Source organism: Schistosoma haematobium, chromosome ZW (assembly GCF_000699445.3).
Source record: "Schistosoma haematobium chromosome ZW, whole genome shotgun sequence".
Lineage (NCBI taxonomy): Eukaryota > Metazoa > Platyhelminthes > Trematoda > Strigeidida > Schistosomatidae > Schistosoma > Schistosoma haematobium.
The window spans coordinates 52,813,050-52,833,199 of NC_067195.1; the positions used below are offsets into that span (position 1 = coordinate 52,813,050).

Here is a 20,150-nt window from a genome sequence, read left to right on the forward strand (position 1 = left end):
TGCCAAAGTACTGTGTCCTGCCTATCAGAAGTTAAATATGCTGTTCAACGATTCTTTCTGGATTAGTTTATAGTTGAATCTTCATCAACCATATTGGTTATTATATGAGCCGCGTACAAATACTCTCCACTTACTACTGACTAGCACACAAATAGACTGGCAAATTATCAAGGGTGGCCACAGTAATCATAGTGTGTCAGTCCATGAAGTTGTTGTCTTATAGAACCAGTTATTTCGAGAGATGTGGAAGTCTTGGTTATAGTTCTTAAGATAATCGTAATCAGTGCTTGGAAAGTTCAGGTGATATAACCGTAGATTGATCTAAATAATATAAATACATTCACCCTTTATCTTTAATCAGATATTGAATTTCCATGTAATATTCTTCGTATTTCATTCCACAACTCGTACAAACTATATTTTCCATTGACATTCCCATTGCAGCAATTCTCATTCCCACACTTTCCTGTTACTAAGCTTATTCGAAGTACAACAACCTGAGCTGATGCATATTTGTAATTATTTCCACATTGTTTATGACTGGCTGACTGTCTAGATTTCGCTTTCGTACACAATTGACCACTAGGCTATCCTTAATAAAGATTATCCGCCATTTATAATTAGCATGATAACTTGTAAACAACTCACTGATATATTGATTACGTAACTGAAACATTAATAAACCTGACATAATTCTATAACGTTTAAATATGATAAAATCTCAGTGAGTCGACAAAAACAATGAGAACAGATAATTAGCAAAATGTAAAATAACAGTAAACGCATTTGTATTAAAATTAAAACATGAAGTTCAGCGAAGGGATCTCTTTTCAACGAATTTCTTATCAAGCTGTACAATCGTATATATATGAAAATTTTGTTTTTGTAAAAGTACTAATTCCGTGAGGAAATGTGAACATTGTTAATAAAAAAAGGTTATAATCATTTTAATCATGTTATTATATTCACTAAATCTATTGTTGTTATTCGTATTACATAATCTAGTATTATAACCTTTTTTATTAACAATGTTCACATTTCCTCACGGAATTAGTACTTTTACATAAACAAAATTTTCATATATATACGATTGTACAGCTTGATAAGAAATTCGTTGAAAAGAGATCCCTTCGCTTAACTTCGCATTTGTATTAGTCTCACTAATTTCAATTCATGTTATCTAAGAACGACGTCGTTCCAAAATGTCATTTAGAAATTCCAAAGTTCTCTACGTAGCGTATACATACAGTTATTTTACAACACTGATACTATTTATTAGTTTAATTTCACTGATGAATTCTAGAACTCCTATTTCACCAATTCATATTCTTAAGTAAACATTGACTGAAAATGTGTAACAAATGTTCCAAACATTTTATATGACAGGTATACAACTTCATCGATTAGTTTACTACTCATCCTTTGTTTAAAAATGATACATACTTATTAATCAATCAGTAAACAGATATGTTTTATTGATATGATGTGTAATAGTGTTAAGAATGAATACGTTTATCACCGCTGTTCTTTATGTACTGAGTTCTCTGGTTTTAGTAGACGTCATTAGAACATTATTTACAGTTTGATGCATAAGTTACAAACGTCACATGTTATACATAAATCTAAATTTAAATGAGTTAGTTCAATAAAACTTATATTGTATAGGTCCAAACTACAATAGTTTGTGTGAATTTCTTACTTATTTAATGGTGAATAGTATACTTGAAACGAAACAAAAAAAATTTTATGTGTTGGATTTTTCGAGATAATTGTGATGGGATATGCTAGTAGGTGAATACTACCTCACTGAGGCCCACATAATTATTACAATTAATGGTTTGGAACTGTGGGTGACATGGTTCAGATTCGGTCTTAATCCCACCCGCTACTTGTCATCGTTTGGATCCGTAATTTTAAAATCACCTCATAGTTTTTACTTATTTACGCCTGTTACTCCCAATGGAGCATAGGCCGCCGATCAGCATTCTCTATCCCACTCTATCTTGGGCCTTCCTTTCTAGTTCGATCCAATTGTTGTTCATTCTTATGTCTGTCTCCATTTTTCGGTGTAATGTGTTCTTTGGTCTTCCTCTCCTCCTTTGTCCTTCAGGATTTCATGTGAGGGCTTGCTTTGTGACACACTTAAGTGCTTTCTTCAATGTGCGTCCTGTCCACTTTCAGCGTTTCTTCCTGATTTCTTCCTCCGCTGAGATCTGATTTGTTCTGACCCACAGTAGGTTGTTGCTAATAGTGTCTGGCCAACGGATCCGAAGTACTTTACATAGACAACTGTCAATAAACACTTGCATCTTCTGGATGATGGCTTTCGTAGTTCTCCAGGTTTCCGCCTCATACAGTAGAACTGTCTTGACATTTGTATTGAAAATTCTGACCTAGGTGTTGGTTGACAGTTGTTTTGAGTTTCAGATGTTCTTCAGTTGTAAATATGCTGCTCTTGCTTTTCTGATCCGAGCCTTCACATCTGCATCAGATCCACCGTGTTCATTAATTTATACTGCCCAGATAAGTAAAGGTTTTTACATCTTTCGAATCTTCTCCGTCAAATGTGGTTGTATTGGTGCATGCTGTGTTGTATCGGAGAATCTTGCTTTTCACTTTGTCTATATTGAGACCTACTGCTGCTGAGACTGCTGCTACACTGGTCGTCTTCTCCTGCATTTGTTGTTGCGTTTGCGATAGGTGGGCCAGATCATCTGCGAAGTCTAGATCGTTCAGCTGCATCCTAGCTATTCACTGTATACCATGCTTTCTCCCAGATGTTGACGTCTTCATAATCTAGTCAATCACCAGGAGAAAGAGAAAGGGTGAGAGTAAGCAACCTTGCCTGACACAGGTCTTCACTTAGAACGACTTTGTCAACTGTCCTCCATGCACGATTTCGCATCATAGGAAATCTGTATGATATTGACTATCTTCTGAGGCATGCCGTAGTGTCGAAGAAGCTTCCATAGTGTTGCTCTGTCTATGCTGTCAGATGCTTTCTCGTAGTCAATGAAGTTGATGTAGAGTGATGAATTCCATTCAATTGATTGTTCCACAATGATTCGTAGAGTTGGTATGTACACGGTCTATCCTTACGGGATCCTGCCTATTGGTCACGAAGTTGGGAATCTACGCAGTCCTTCATGCTGTTTAACAATATCCTGTTGAAGACTTTTCCCGGTATTGAGAGAAGAGTGATGCTCCTGTAGTTACCACACTTGCTGAGATCGCCTTTCTTTGGTATTTTGATCAGAAGTCCTTCTTTCCAGTCTTTTGGTACTTGTTCCTCATCCCAAATCTTACTGAAGAGAATGTCGAGTATCCCTGTAGTTACTGCTACGTCTGTTTTCAGTGCCTCTGCTGGAATGGTGTCTGGTCCTGCTGCTTTGCCACTCTTGATTTGTCTGATGGCCATGCTTATCTCTTCAATTGTTGGTGGGCCAACATCGATTTGGAGGTCCGTGAGTGCTACTTTGATGTTGGGTAGGTCCAGTGCGGTTGGTCGATTCAAGAGTACTTCGAAGTGTTCTACCCACATGTTTTGTTGTTCTTCAATGTTGTTGATTACCTTGCTTTCCTTGCTTTTCACTGGTCGTTCTGCTTAACGGTGATTTCCAGACAGTTTCTTTGTCGTGTCGGACAGTTCTCTCATGTTTCCTTCTCTTGCAGCCTTTTCCGCCGTCATTGCTAAGTCTTCCACATATTTACGTTTGTCGGTTCTGATGCTCCTCTTCACTTGTTCGTTTACTTCTGTGTATTTAGCTTGTGCCTTGGCTTTTTCTGCTCTTATTCAGCTGGTATTGATTGCTGCCTTCTTGTTCCTCCTTTCTTGAATCTTATCCAGTGTATCAACAGTGATCCATTCCTTGTGATGGGGCTTCTTGCGATCCAGAACCTCATAACATGTTGAAGTGATCGCCTCTTTTATCCCTTTCCAGCTGCTCTCCATTGAGTAGATCATGAACTGCCTGGAATCTATTGCTGAGGACTATCTTGAATTCGTTGAGTCTGTCAGTATCCCGAAGAAAAGCCGTGTTAAACTATTGTGATATTGTCTGTCCCGTTGTCCAGTGCTTTATGGGGCCCGGGGATCTGACTCCCTTTTAGATTGTATAAATGTTTGTTATCGCTGATTCTCGTATATCATAGTCGACTTAAATCACGTTAGTCAATAACGCAATTTAGATAAGTCAATTAACGAGAATGACCTTTGAATACATATATTTTGTATGTAAAGTGAATGTAATAGAACAGAGCAAAATGACGCGCAGGGAAGATGGCTGGGAAGCCAACTCCATCTTTGTCAAGCGTTACTCAATATTTATAGTCAGACAAAATAAAGCTACAGACATGTGATTAATGGAATAAGAAGGGCACACACATATACGCTCATATAAAAACAGTCTAGATTGATAAGCGAATAAATAACAAGGTCAAAGTATAGCTCAAGCAGAATGAATAAAATGGGATGTCCGAAAGATAGAATAAGGTATATGGGCTTGGCATAATAACTGACACTACAGCTTCTTGAGTTTCAGTTTCATCTTGGCGATGAGCAAGTGATGATCTGATGCTATATCAGCTCCTCTCTTGGTTCTCACGTCCTCCATCGTCTTCCTGAACTTTTTGTTGATGCAGATATGGTCGATTTGGTTTTGCGTAGTGTGATCCGGTGAAGTCCATGTGGTTTTGCGAATGGTGTTTATGTGGGAATACAGCGCCGCCTATGACCAGTTTATTGAGGGCACATAGGTTTGCAAATCTCTCACCGTTTTCGTTCCTTTCTCCCAGTCCGTGTCTTCCCATGACGTCTTCATATTCGGTGTTGTCCATTCCAACCTTGACATTTAAATCTCCCATCAGAATGTTCAGGTCCTTTGTTGGGCACTTCTCAACGATTGACTGCAGCCTATTGTAGAATTGATCTTTAGCGTCTTCATTGTAGTCGTTGGTAGGCGCATAGCATTGGATGACGTTCATTGAAATGTCCTCTTTCTTTGTTTTGAAGGAGGCTTTGATGATCCTTGGTCCATGAGATTCCCATCCTATAAGCGCATTTTGCGCTTGTTTGGACAGCATCAATGCAAATCCTTGTGTATGTGGTGCATTTTCTTCTTCATGGCCGGAGTATAACAGAAGCTCTCCTGAAGCTAGTCGTTGTTGTCCAACTTGTGTCCAATGTGTTTTGCTGATTCCAAGCACTTCCAGGTTGTATCTCCTCATTTCTGTAGCGATTTGGAAGACTCTCCCAGTCCCTCATATTGTACGAGCATTCCATGTACCTAAATAAGTGGTTGCTCTGGTTGTCAGAAGGGGCATCGTCCTCATGACTTCCGAAGGAACTCGGCTTTCATCATGAGGCGTCATAACACTTCTAAATGAAGACCTTCTGACTCCCAGGGCAGAGTTTAAAAGGTTTGAATAATTATTTCCGGTTAGCACTCTTTTAGCGAGTTAGTTTTCTACGGGATGGGATCGCTAACCCCATGCTTAGCCCTCCTGCTTTATCAGGGCTTGTGACCGACAGCGGCCCCCGGAGGGGCTCCAGTTGGAGTCCGTAGTTTTTGCTCAGTGAGTTCATTGCTTCGTCTCGAATCAAATTATGAACGGATAACGTTCTCTACTACTACTGATATTTTTACTCCAGTTACTACTCTGGTACCTGTCTTGATAAGTTTATCTCACTGTTCTGATGTAGCGTGATAACGTTAACCAATTTACCTGTGTCAGGTTCTTCATTGTTTAAAATTGACTGACCAACTGATCGCTTCAACCATGAAGTTTTCATTGTCCTCTTAGACAATACTGTAAACACTACACATCTAAAATGATTAACGCCATATCCCATTCATTTCACTACTGTTTTATTAGCTTGTCCTAGAACTTTTAAGTGTGATGAGTTGTGAGAAACTGTTATATTTTACTCTTATTCAATTGGAATATCTTTTGGAATAGACGTTTTGCTTTTTGACAGATAATGTGAAGGTTAACGTTGCCAATGATTGTTGATTGATCGAATTAATGAGCCTGTCAACTACCCAAGCTTTCAGTAATTTCTTAGTCAAAGGAATGCGAGCATCTGTTCACATGCAGTAAAATGAGAAACGATACAATGAAATTCCAGTTGACCTAGATGATGGTGAAAAGCGAAACGATTGATCTTTCTTGATCTATTTTTCGCAAGTATATTTGTCACTCTATTTTATCGGTAATATTTGGTCTGTCTATCCTTTTTTTTGTTCTACAATCTATATATTATAGTGTAGAATTTATTTTTTATATTTGTGCTTTAATTCTATTCCGAATAGTCTAAGTAGTTTAACTTTAATCTATGAGATGTTCTTCAACTACGGTATAAAATCTGCTTTTTATTTTTCTGGGATAACCGTTTTGTTAATAATAGGTCAAATAAACACTATTCTTATATGAAGAAGATCAGATGAATGGTGAATACTCTCAGCTTCATTTGGCTTGATCTTGCATAATTACTATTCCTTATTTTATAGCTTGGTGCGATCTGGTCTGCTTGCATATAATCCAAGTATATCTGAAATATATGATTCATGCGGTCGAGGCTGATATTTGTGTTCTAGATTGGACCGATTGTGTTAGTCGAGAAGCTACTATATCACGGACCCGTATGGATTCAGAGTTGACTTAAGGCTGCTCGTACTGGTTTACGTGCCATTATTTAACCCATGAACAAGGTCATAGGAGTTGATCCTGTGATTGGCGATTTTCCCACATGATATTTGACAGAAACATAAGTCCTGACACTAATAAAGTTAGGTCATGAGGTCCATCTTTTCGAGACTTCATAAATGAAGAGAAAACAACATGCAAACTCCGAATGGAAATAAATGTATATTTGTAATTATATCTAACACTAGTGGGTAAAACAAGTTGATTGTTTAGTGTAAATTACACAGTGCCTTTGTCAAATATGAGAATCATACATTATTTGGACATCTTCATTTATCCTGTACATACTTCTTCATACTCCAAAGTGCTCTCTGTTTTCCTTCCTCTTCACTTTATTTCAACTATGTATTGATTAGCATTACATTTTCAATCCCTACTACAATATAAACATTGTATCAGTCATATACAAGACTAGAAAATAATTATTTTCAATCTACATGGTTGAATATCGTCGTTATGTCACCTTAAACCTAGGTTCTGAAATAATTGGTATTCGTCAATAATGTTTACTTAAAATAGATTAAATTAGGGCATTTGAATAGGACAATGGAGAAATACAATAATCCGAGGTCTTAGTAATTAAATAATGAAAATATAGACAGTAATTACTCATAAGATAGTTCTGAATGTTTGACCTCTTTAAAATTTTATTTGTCATTTTCGATCAATAGTTACTGGGCAATTTTTTCCATAATCTACAATATACTATATGTGATGTGCGGATTTTTCGAGTATTCATGTTATGCGTGCTTTGTGATGGGCTCCGATGACTATTTTCCTAAAAAAAGAAATAAAGAACAATAATGTATGTACAAGTACATTCACAATTAATTTCTGAGTTGGCATAGTGATTTTTTTGTTTCTTATTTAATCACCAGTACATCGATGCATTCATATACGTACATTAAATTGTACCAAATATTTATCGTTTTTAAAATATTTAAAAGATAAAAGCGTGTTACAACACTTATCAAAGAAGTGTTAAGATGGTAACATTTTATGTTGGCAAAATAGTGATGTTTTAACCATTTGACATAAACGCTATCGGTCATTTCAAATAAACAAAAACTGACTGAATCACTTTCTCGTAACCGATTCAATTGGTTTTGTAGTGAAATGGTTTTTATCAGTTGATACAACGTGTTCGAAAGTTTCGGTGAAAATACTTTTTGTAGGATTATTGTAGACAAGAGTAAATATTGAAGATGGTACGTGGTTGTAGGTAACCGGTAAAGAACGTTGAACCTAGGCTTCGTATTAGTTGAAATGTCACTGATCAGTACGTTCAATTTCGAGTAATTTATCTGAGATGAGTTATTTTAAGTTTTGCTGTTATGTACCGGTTTCCACACACAAAGCCACGAAGTTTGATGTCTATTTCAGCAGCACATAACAATTACAAGCTACTACTTTAATGATTAAACAACTCAGCTTTCAGTCAATGGTTCAATCACCCATTAGTTAACACACATACAGTGTGACCAGACATCATCAGCTTCCAAGTGAAGAGGAAATTAAGGAGAGATACTGGAGATGTAAAGGAAATACGTTTCGGAAATCATTAAAGTGCATCATAAAGCAAACCCTAACTTGAAATCCTTAAGGCAAAAGGAAAAAAGGCCAACCAAGGAATACATTAAGCCGGGAATCGGAGACAGACACAAAAAAAAGTAGTACTTAGCAAGAATTGAAAAGGAGGGACCAGAACAAATTAGGTCAGTTCCCAATGCTTCACAAGAGTAAATATGACTAAGTAAATAAATGTAGATTAAAATCGACTAAATAAACTTGTAGTTGATAAATGAATTATATAAAATATGATAAATGAATCAGCCAGTAAATTAGTAAAGTTATTTTTTATTGTCTTTTTTGATGTAGCATTTACTTTCTTCTTTAAAAGTAAATAAGATTACGTTCATTAATTAATAAATTAACTAATTTCTATAAATCAATATAAATCAAATCAGTTTCAAGTTTATTATGTCAATCTAAATACAATAAACGATTCGTTTTTCTTTTCTTTGTTTATTTTCTTATCTTTTTATCTTTATTCCAAAAAATAAATTTATCACTTAGGAGTACATTTTATTGACAGAAATAATGAAACAGCAAATAATAATAACGACAACAACAACAAAAATGAGTAAAAAAAAGAAAACAAAGAATTAATTTATTCTGATGATTTTAATTCCTTTATTGGTTATAAAATTAATAAAATAGAATTTTACATAAAAGTATGAACGGAATTTTATGTATATCGATCAATGTTTTTTATTATTATTGTTTTTCGTATACCTTGTGTGAATGTATGCGTGTATCTGGCCTTATTTGTGTATAAACAAGTATATATATATATATATATATATATATATATATATATATATATATAAGTCTGTTCCAATTTCTGTTTCTATGTAAGTATAAATACACATAAAGTTTCGTGTGTATAGACAGTTTATTATAATGTATTTCGTCAAATCTTTCTACTCATGATTTAGTAAACAATTGAATTTGTAAAATGTATTCATCAGAAATTGATCTCAGTTGACGTATCATTTAAATCCAAAGAGCATCGGATATTTATTTCATGCTGGTATGTATTTCCTCTGTAACGACTACAAATTACCCCAATCTAAACAAAACCCTTCCAATTAAACCATAATAGTTCAAATCATGAGTCAATTGAAGCTAGACCACAATGGAAAACCTGGAAGCACTGGACGGCCGTTTCGTCCTGGTATGGGACTCCTTAGCAGTGCGCATCCACGATCCCGCCCCCCTCTGTGACATTCGAACCCACGACCTATCAGTCTCGCGCGCAATCGTTTAACCATTAGACTAATGAGCCGGTATCCAACGGTGTTAATGTCTAATTTTAACCAATCCACGAAATTACTAAAATCGACACAAAACCCCTTCTGATAAACCATAATATTTAATTCACTAGTGAATTATTTAAAAATATTTTTAAAGTTCTAGTGCGTTCAGATATATAAGGAGTAAAGCACTTGTCACCATTGAGATTGGATATTCATTCCACTTTATCTTGCGAAATGATTAAAGTTAGAATTATACTGTTGGAAGCTGATGAAGTGGTTTTAATGGTTAAGAGCCTTATGAAAGACCCGAACGTCCTATGTTCTATCCTTAGTTCGCATCACGGGTTCGCGCTGCCATAATAAAACAAAAATAATTGTCTAGTTCTCCTTCTTTAACTGGCACACAGCATGAGATCAGTCTGTAACGAGTACATTGTATCAGAATAACTAATTTCTCCTAAACCTTTAACTAAATAATTAAGTTAGTAATTGTTTTTATACTAAACGTTTTATATATTTGTATGATAATTTACGGTGAGTTATGTCATATAATTTTTCCCACTGATAAATTTGACTAACGCAAAGATATTGCAAGTAACAGAATAATATGAATTCATTTTACCTCACAGTTCCTCATCAACTGCCTACAATTTGAACACAATAGTATTAATCATCAAAACACATCTGATTATACATTTAGAACGAAATTACTTCAAGTAAATAAATGAATAGGTAGTAATAAATTGAATTGTGAAAAATCCTCATATAGGTTTTGCAATAAAGAAATGGCATCAAAATCAATTTTATTTTGAATTACTAAGATCAGGACTATAATTTATGGACGAGCCAATCAGATATAAGATAACAGGTCTTGAATTTTGGCGTGAAATTCATTCATACATTTGGCCAAATAACGTTTTAACATTTTATCTGTCAGTTCGCGATGAAAATGTTGAATCTAATTCCTAACCCTAAACATCAATTATAAATCATAATATATAACATCCATTTAAACCTGGTAAGTGGACATTTTCAAGGTTATTTTACCGTTGCACAAAGGTCGTTCATAAATTATAGTCTCATCTTACTTAGTAATTGTAATGTTACAACTCGTTGTAGTAGCCTTAAATAAATGAATATATTTTTGGTAAATCTTTCAAGTGAATAAATATTCCATTTCAATTATTTGTTGCATTCTTATAGTAATTCGAAATAATTTGAAATAAAATACACTATATAAAGATCATATTTTAAATGTGAAGAGTTATATTAGTGAAATATGGAATTTTGGTAAACTATTGACATATGAAAGAATCATAGTAAATTTATTTCCATATTGTTGTATTTTAATTCTGGATACGTTAGAATTATGAAAAAGTTCGAATATCTCAGATTACAAAGCTGGGTAGCCTGGGTTCAAATCCTGCAGGTATCATCAATTCCATCGAGATTGAAAATACGCATTACTGACGAGTGTCAACTCAGGCTCAGGATTTTTTTGTCAACTACTTCCAGTGAATTGGCATCAGCATATCCAAACCTATATATTGGTTTTTAAACAACCGATCCAACAGTTTTGTAACAATATTCTATAGAGCTTGATCTCCTTCTTTAAATCCTTTAAATAATCTAGATTGTGTATAAGAAAATTAAATACTCACTAGTTATTACCTGTCTTTCACTAGTTCATTTGGGAGATTTCGAGTAATTATGATGATTAGTTCATGTTGGTTTGCGTATAATTTCTCCCATACATTACCTGATACTCTGTAATCAAATAGCTTTGAACCGCTAATAATTTCTGTCTTTATTTTACTTTGATCTTAATTCAAGAAGTAACCTACTACTCTATCAAGATTCAGTAAAGATAAATATTTTATATCGTTTAAAACTCAAACGATCTAAACTATATCTTTATGTTAGTAGTATTTATTCAAATTTCTAATGCATGATACTTTGATGTTGAAAATCTCCCTAACTCCTTATTGACTACAAGTGTATAAAATCACATTGAACACAATTTCCTACTGACAACCATGAAGTGTCTGAAATGAAATCCAATTCATCGTGATATCAAATTAGTTAATTAATTGAACGGTTCATAAGAATGATAAATTATAGATTACCGTCATGTAAACATATTTACACATAGAGAAAAATTTCTAAAATGTTAATTTAAAAATATGAAATAAATTTTCAGTTTTTTGAAATTTAACAATTAAAAGAAAAACAATTATGGCTTCTAAATGCATGATAGTACTTAACCATTATGACTATTGCCCATATAACACTAATGAATGTATTACATTAAAAATGTTGACTGGTACAAATAAGTGTGAATGATTCTGATTCTAATGCACTAACATCAGTGTTTAAAGTTCATTAAAGATAATAGTGACAGTAATCATGGTTGTTTAGGAGAAAAATGTTGTGAATAGAACAATATATTTGTTCAACTGATACGAATATGTTAGAAAAATCAAGTATGGTTTTACAATTGTTTTAATGAAGATATCGTAATTTTACTAAATAACTGTCATTAATTGGCAAAAGCAGATGCTTCTGTCATCAAATAGGTGATTAAATAAACCTCATCTTAGAATTCGAATCTATCATATCGTACACTTAATTTGGTTAGTAATAAGGTTATTTTTAACCAATTATTACTAAATTCGTATATATCTGTTGTATTATTAAATAAATAAAGAGAAGAGCTTGAAGTTCTGTTCCGGCTCTTAATACACTTTTACGTAACCTGGAAGCATTGGACAATCGTTTCGTTCTAGTATGGAACTCCCCAACGGTGCCCATCCACGATCCTGCTCGCGGGGTTCCAGCTCAGGGCCTTTGGTCCTGTTGGAGCTAAGTGTTAATTATAAATGAGGACTACTGTAAGTGGACAAAACACCGGTTGACTCGACACGAGGAAGAAGTAAAAACTACGGATGAAGAATTTATTATGTAATAACAATAAACCTGTAACTGATCCAAATGCTTGTCAAAACTTTACAAAAATATACTGACATAAATGAATCAGTAATTTAATGGATGTATACAATTTACAGCATCGATAGATTAAACGTCATCAACTAACAAATATAACTCAATCACGAAGGTATATACTAAGTCCATCCTAACAGACCTCTTCTCTTAATTTGTGTGCATTGTATTGAATAGAGATATAATGAAAATTTTACAAGTGAACCATTCAACTCAGAAAGATCAACACCAACTGTGGACATTTGAAACTTTACATTTCAGCGTAATGGCTCTTAGACCTGCCACTCTATTCTCAATCATTATTGAATAATGTATTGTGAATCATTTGCTGACAACATAAAATTGTGTGATAACCTTAGTATCCCGGTGAATAAAACCAAATATTTTCCATCATTTTGAAACCTAATCTCTGACTAAACCTTCTGTAATAAATAAATTGGATAGATGGTACCAGAAAAACAATAATAATCCATTCATTTCGCGCATTGTTAGTACTCACCTGAAAACTATTCTTTCTTGAACTAAATAAACTAACTTAAACTTGAATTGTTGTTGTTTTACAAACCATCCTTCTGTAGTAAAAAGGTAATAAATATGTGGGTTAACTGTATTATTGATCTTTTTAGCTCAGTGTAAGTTCAGAATGATCATGTCTGGATATGCAAAAAAGTTTAAATATAAATTCCAGACCAAATTCTTTTAATAAAAGTGAATGACCTTACTTGCTTGCCAAAAAAATTATTATCCATTATGAACCAACCTTAATAAAACTTTGATAGTAACTACAATAAAACAAGTACTCACAAATTAAGGTTATAATATGTTATGTGAAGACAAACGTATGTTCTTGTATACTTGAATATAAGTGCTCAAAAAGGTATTGATTAACCTGACAATAGAAAGTTTGTAAAGTAAGCATCAAGCCAATCTCATTCTGACTTGATAATTTAGGTTACAATAAAGTAAGATTATTTTCATGATTAATTATTTTTTTTGAAATACGTCGTGTACATTCAACTGTTTCTCCTTTGATTGATTTCTTTTTTATGTTATTTCAAGGCTTGTTTATCACCGCACGAATCCCGGTGGGCACAATTACTCGCCAGCTTAGATCGCCGTGCACAAGCTATACGTGAAGCTTGTGGTGATACAGACAGTGTTAGTCGTCTAGTTGAAAAGATTGTCGACCAATTAGTATCACGTTGGAGTCAACTACGTGATCCGCAAATCAACTGTGAAGATTGGCCAGAGAAAGATATAACAGATATTGAGAAATATGTTGAATCTACAACTAAAAAAGGTCTATTGAATAACGTTCCAAATAGCTCTTTAAGAAATCAACAGGTAATATCTACTGTTTATTAACTCTAAATAATATTGATTTTGTACAGTTTAAAGTCTTATCACTAATTATAAGCATTTTTATACATTATTTTTTATGTGCTTTCTTTTCAGAATTCACAGTCAGAAGCTAAACGATCAATAGAAAGTGGTCATCTCACGATTCATAAAGCAACAAAAATTTCGCGTTTTGACATGCAACCTCCACCGTCGCCAACTGGTGAGTTATGAACTGAATTATACTAACTGTTTTATTGAGTCTTCAATATTTCTATGTTTACTCGAAATGAGGGTTCATGTGGTTGACTTTATCGATCACGAGGGTAGAAATGGATAGGGTATTGTGACACTGAATTATTTACAAAAACTTATATTCCCTCTTTCTGAGGTTGAACAAATAACAAAACAATATGTGAACTCCAAATTTAAATAAAACTGTACTGTAGACGATAGGAAACCCTGGACCTAGGTTTTATGATAGCTAGCAGTCGTCAGGAAGGCGTGCATGTAATCTTGAAGAGATTGGTACTTCCTGTGTGTTTCAAACACGTGTCACTCAATCTCATAGTATGAGACATTAGTTAGTCGGGCCGCGACTGACATCCAGTAAGACAGACAATTATAGTAAGTCGTTTCAGTTAACTAACATGAAAACGTAGTGTGAGTGATGTGATTCCTTTAGACTGGTGGAGACACTAGCTTCATAGATAGGATTCAGTTATCGTTAAGGTGTTGATTAAAATAACTTTAGTTACCAATCAGTTATCAATCAATGTAACAATCCTTTCATTGAAAACAACTATAAATGTTAACTTTCTTTTGAACCATTTCTTACCGAAATGTACTTCTCAAGATAATCCTCACTATAGCTTAGCATTAAATGGAGAACAATATATAACTCATGGGTATATGATAATACACTGCGGAAAAAGGTATCATCTTGGCAGAAATGTATGATCGAGTTTTCGATACGCGATACATAAAACACCAAGGAAAGATGGAGAATAAAGTCAGTCAACACTGTAAAATTAAAAATATTTAAGAACCTCCATAACCCGCTACGCTGAAAATTTGATATGTGCTAACTGGTCGATAATTTCAAGAGATGATTAACGAGTTTCTTACCAAACGTTATGACCATTGAAGTTCAACCACGTTAGGTGAGAGACAAATACTATTAGTGTCCATGGAAGGTAGTCGAGCAACATAAAAAATTGGCTGAGATTATGGACCTAAACCACTGGATGTCGATCTTGTGATCTGTAGATTATCCGTCCACTGCAAGGCGTGATGGTCCTGAGATTGGTCCCTGGTTGAGTTGTGGACTCATGCTGCTGAAAATTTTTTTAATATGATAAAAAAGCGATTCAGCTCCTTATGGTTTGCAAGTGTTGTTCGACGTAATCTGTAGTGAAAAATTACAAAAGACGCAAAAGTTGTTGATTGCTCCCTTAAATATTTCAGCTGAAATCAGTTCGTCGTAAAAACGAATCTTCGCATGCTACCATTCTGAATAAAAAATTTATACTATTATGATTACATTTATAATAACAGTTAAAAGTTCTGTTATGTAGCGGAGATGTATTCTTAATAACCAACACTATTTGAGCAATATGACTTAAATTAGTGCTCATCCAATGACTGATTATTCATAAATACCATTGCGAAAACTGTACAAAAAATACCAGCTTAATTCTTTGAATATTTCCTTTGTACACTACGCAAATAAAGTTGGTAACATTATAAATTCATGCTGAGTTAATTAGGCTAACGTTTTCCCCAATTATTTGTTGTGAATACGTCTAGTGTATCACAGCTTTGTAGGCCGGATAAAAAAACACTTTAATTTGATAAAAGATATAAAATGAAATTTAATCGGTAAGACTATAATTTATGGACGACCTTTGAGCAACGCTAAAATGACCTTGGAATGTTCACCTACTTACCAAGTTTAAATGAGGGTTATGTATTAGTGTGAGGAATTAGTATTATGATTTACAATTGATGGTTAGTGTTAGGAATTAAATTTAATATTTTCATCACGAACTGACATCAGCTATAATGCCAAAATGGTATTCAGACAAATGAGTGAATGAATTTCACACTAAAACCCAAGACCTGCTCTCTTAAATGTGACTGGTTCGTCAATAAATTATAGTTTTGCTATATAATCTTCAGTGAAAACTACACTCCAATAAGTAACATTCTTCCAGTTACTGAGTGAACAAAACGATTAGAAGTGTTTGGTACGCCATACTTAATGAACATCTGTACACTGGTGATAAATGTTTTGATGAATTTCACATGCAATTTAAATGAGGCAATTATTTGTGTTTCATTGGCTGACAAGTTTTTTTTAAATATTTTTATTTAACTGAATGATTGACATCTTCACATTGATCTACTGTATTGAAATAAAAGGAATCTTATTGAAGTATAGTTATATTATCTAACTTTTAAAGTAATAACTGTCTGATGTCACATAAATGGCAATGAGTATTACTAGTTAGAAGAAAGCAATTCTACTTCTTATTATCGAACATCAAAGTTTGATTCCAATGACTATAAATAGCGATTCAATATTTTCTGATCAATAATCTCTGATGCTGGCTTAGTGGTCTAGAGGTTAAGCGTCCGCGCACGAGACCGAAGGTCCGGGGTTCGAATACTGCTCTCTTAAATGTGACTGGTTCGTCAATAAATTATAGTTTTGCTATATAATCTTCAGTGAAAACTACACTCCAATAAGTAACATTCTTCCAGTTACTGAGTGAACAAAACGATTAGAAGTGTTTGGTACGCCATACTTAATGAACATCTGTACACTGGTGATAAATGTTTTGATGAATTTCACATGCAATTTAAATGAGGCAATTATTTGTGTTTCATTGGCTGACAAGTTTTTTTTAAATATTTTTATTTAACTGAATGATTGACATCTTCACATTGATCTACTGTATTGAAATAAAAGGAATCTTATTGAAGTATAGTTATATTATCTAACTTTTAAAGTAATAACTGTCTGATGTCACATAAATGGCAATGAGTATTACTAGTTAGAAGAAAGCAATTCTACTTCTTATTATCGAACATCAAAGTTTGATTCCAATGACTATAAATAGCGATTCAATATTTTCTGATCAATAATCTCTGATGCTGGCTTAGTGGTCTAGAGGTTAAGCGTCCGCGCACGAGACCGAAGGTCCGGGGTTCGAATACTGCGTGTGGGATCATGAACACTCACTGTTGAGAGGTCCCATTCTAGGACGAAACGGTCGGCCAGTGCTTCTGTGTTTTTAGTAGTGGTCTGACATTGATCAATTCATGATCTCGGTCAAAAACTCAAAATTCTTTACAACTTCATAATGATATTCTCTGATTAAGTAAAATGCTTAAAGTTCTATAATAAATCAGCAAATTGACCGAATAAATAATTTTGATATTTGAAAAGATCTAGTAATAATATCTGGTCATTACTTTAAAATCCTTATTACTGGATGTAGATTAGTTTCCATTATTTTAATATTCAAGGTGTTAGAAATAAACGTTTTTTAAAATTTATTTTATTGGAATATGTCTTTTCATCATTTTTTAAAAGCGATGACATTTTAAAACTTTCAAAAATATATGTATTCAAATACCCTAAACTAAATCAAAAGAAATTAGTTAAGGGTTTATATTTTCTCGTTGTTAATAATCAGGACCGCAATTGATCAGTCTCTATTGTTAACTAGTTATCTGAAATATCAGTAGCTCAAGGGATAACATATTGTGTGGTTAAAGTGAGAGGTATAGAGTTTAAGTTTCAATGTGTTTCAAGACTAAGATTCAGGCACATACACCTGACGAATTAAAAATAAAATAAAACCTGCGTCCTGGATTTTACCATTAGTCACATATCGAATGCACTGAATCAGTGAGTTTCAAGATAGTTTTCATCACAAAAGTTTATGTCAGTTGGAGGACTGTCTATAGAGACAGAAAAGGACTTAAACAGCTTCTTTGTCATCATAATTTGTGGTCACTTATCATGATATTACACAAATCTGAGCTAAGAGTCTGTAAGTTGCGTAGTAAGTATGACACTATTTAACAATTGAAGCCTACGTATAATCAATTTGTTTAAAATGGGGAATATCGTTGCAATTTATCAGTAAGAATGTGCTTTACTCTTGAACTGAGTGACTGTACAGGTTATCAATTTAAAATGAAGTTTCAGGTAATTTAATAAGAAGTACGTTGTCCTGTAAGTTTTATTATTGTGATCATAATTATAAAAACAATAAATCAATTAGCTATGGAACTGTTAACTCGGTAGTAGAAATCTCCAAGTTATGTAGCATTGTTTAAGTGTTTAGAGTTTTTCATTACGGTTAGTGTTAGGATGTTAAAATAATTTCAAACCAAATTTTTATTCAAAAATAACAGGTTATCGTGCAGAATTTGAGTCTAAAGCTGAAGAACTATTAAACTGGTTGGATAATAGTGCAGAGATTTTAGAATTAATCACAATGGATAAACGTCGTGCACTTGAAGCCAGTGGACAAACTCAAGTTTTAGGTCGACATATTATATCCCCTCATTCTGAAAAAAATGATGGTGACGATGATGCGATCAGAGTGATTAATCGTGTAACCAAGGAACTTGAAGACTGGCGGCATATAAAACAACGTGTCCTACTCCTAGGAGAGCAATATCGCGATGAATTATCACAAGGTAATAATAACGATGATTGTAATGGTTATTTATATATTTTTAATATGACCTTATAATTGTTCTACAAGACGCAAAGATTTGAAGTACTTTGGGGATTTGCTGAACATTGGTTTGAATTAATTATTCAGTTATTTGAACTTTTAAAAACAGATCAACGTACTCCAAAGCAAATAATATCATCACATTATTATAGTATTTGTTGTAATTAAAAGAGTCAAATGTTAACACTTTGTTTAATGTGGTTTTGTTTTTATGCGCAAATCTTAATCTTTTTTCATCTAGTTGGTGTGATTAAGAGCATTGAATTTTTTAATTCTGTCAAGTCTATAGTTTTATTCGAGTATTATTCTGTGTTTATGTAGTTCAACAAAATTTATTCTACTTTCAATACTAGGATATATAAATAGATAGTTTCATGATTATTTCTCTCACAAACTACACTTTTAGTAAAATTGGATGGTGATTAATAGTGCAATTCATAACGTACGTTTTATCCTATTTATGGCTTGTCATCTGAATGTGCTGGTTTCCTAGTGTTGATATTCACACAGGGACTCAAGCCCAGCACCTTGCTCTGAGATCAGTAACTCACTGGCTAACACGTTGAGCATGTGAAGCAAATGATACTGAATTCGAATCACTCTGTGAACACCAACACTGAAATGAAGTCATGTCTATTTGATGTGTCGCGAATATCCTGATTTCCATTGCTAGCCACTCTTCAACTTTACTTAATTTTGTGATCATAAAGCAATGTTTATGCAGTCCTCCCACACATGACAAAAGAGAATAATCAACTGCAGTCCTTAAAACCGAAATCAGGAAGATAAAAACCTCTACAAATGAAAGTATACTTTGTCCGTAATAGAAGATTGATGTAAGGTAGTTAAGTTAGTCGATTACATAGTATGCGTAACGTAATTGATATATTTTGTCTAGATATACATTATGTTTATTGACTGAGTATACCGATTTATTATTTACTTACTTAAAATAATAGCCGGTGAAAATATTGAAGAACTCGATCAACTATTTGATGAGATCGGAGAAAGGTGGACATATCTTGATAAATTACTCAACGAAGCAAATCGTCAAATGAGAATTTCCAATCAAAGTGTCGAATTTCAACAGGAAGCAGCCAAAATACACGCATTACTAACTCGATCAAAAGAAGATGAATTATTAAAACTGAAAAATGAAGATGATATAAAAGAAATTCCAGAATCCAAATTATTTACTAACGAAATGAAGTCTCAATCCGGTAATGAATCAGAGATTAATATTGCAAGTATGTAAATGGCTGAATCATTATTTTTACCATAGATATGCATGTCTTATTTTGTGTGTGTGTGTGTATCCATGTGTATATTTCTCGAAACTTCTACGTTCCACAATTGTAACACCAATCATTACTATTTGTTCGGATTTCTCTATTCACATTGTTATGCATGTAAGTATAAATAAACAGTGGACAAGTCTTAGTGAAAAGCTTCATTTACTAGTAATATGTCTTCTATACTAATGAATAATAAGACATCCAAAATTCATGCTTCCGAACTTTTTAGTTAG

The 20,150-nt window shown here is 33.6% G+C and overlaps 2 protein-coding genes across 3 annotated transcripts in view; one reads left to right on the plus strand and one right to left on the minus strand.

Moving 5' to 3' along the window:
* MS3_00003861 (uncharacterized protein) overlaps positions 1-20,150 on the plus strand; it is a 248,629-nt gene that overhangs the window by 67,034 nt on the left and 161,445 nt on the right. For both annotated transcript variants that reach the window (XM_051211722.1, XM_051211723.1), the window contains exons 11-14: positions 13,584-13,868; positions 13,980-14,085; positions 18,294-18,581; positions 19,582-19,869. In XM_051211722.1, coding sequence (XP_051071819.1) covers positions 13,584-13,868; positions 13,980-14,085; positions 18,294-18,581; positions 19,582-19,869 — 967 coding nt within the window. The remainder of the gene's footprint in view (positions 1-13,583; positions 13,869-13,979; positions 14,086-18,293; positions 18,582-19,581; positions 19,870-20,150) is intronic.
* Positions 2,951-11,515, minus strand: CFDP2_16 (Craniofacial development protein 2). Its single transcript, XM_051211725.1, has 2 exons — positions 10,147-11,515; positions 2,951-7,483 (listed from the first exon to the last, which is right to left on the minus strand). Exon 2 carries the CDS (start codon positions 5,224-5,226, stop codon positions 4,582-4,584), a length of 645 nt encoding a protein of 214 aa, XP_051071821.1. The 5' UTR covers positions 5,227-7,483; positions 10,147-11,515; the 3' UTR covers positions 2,951-4,581.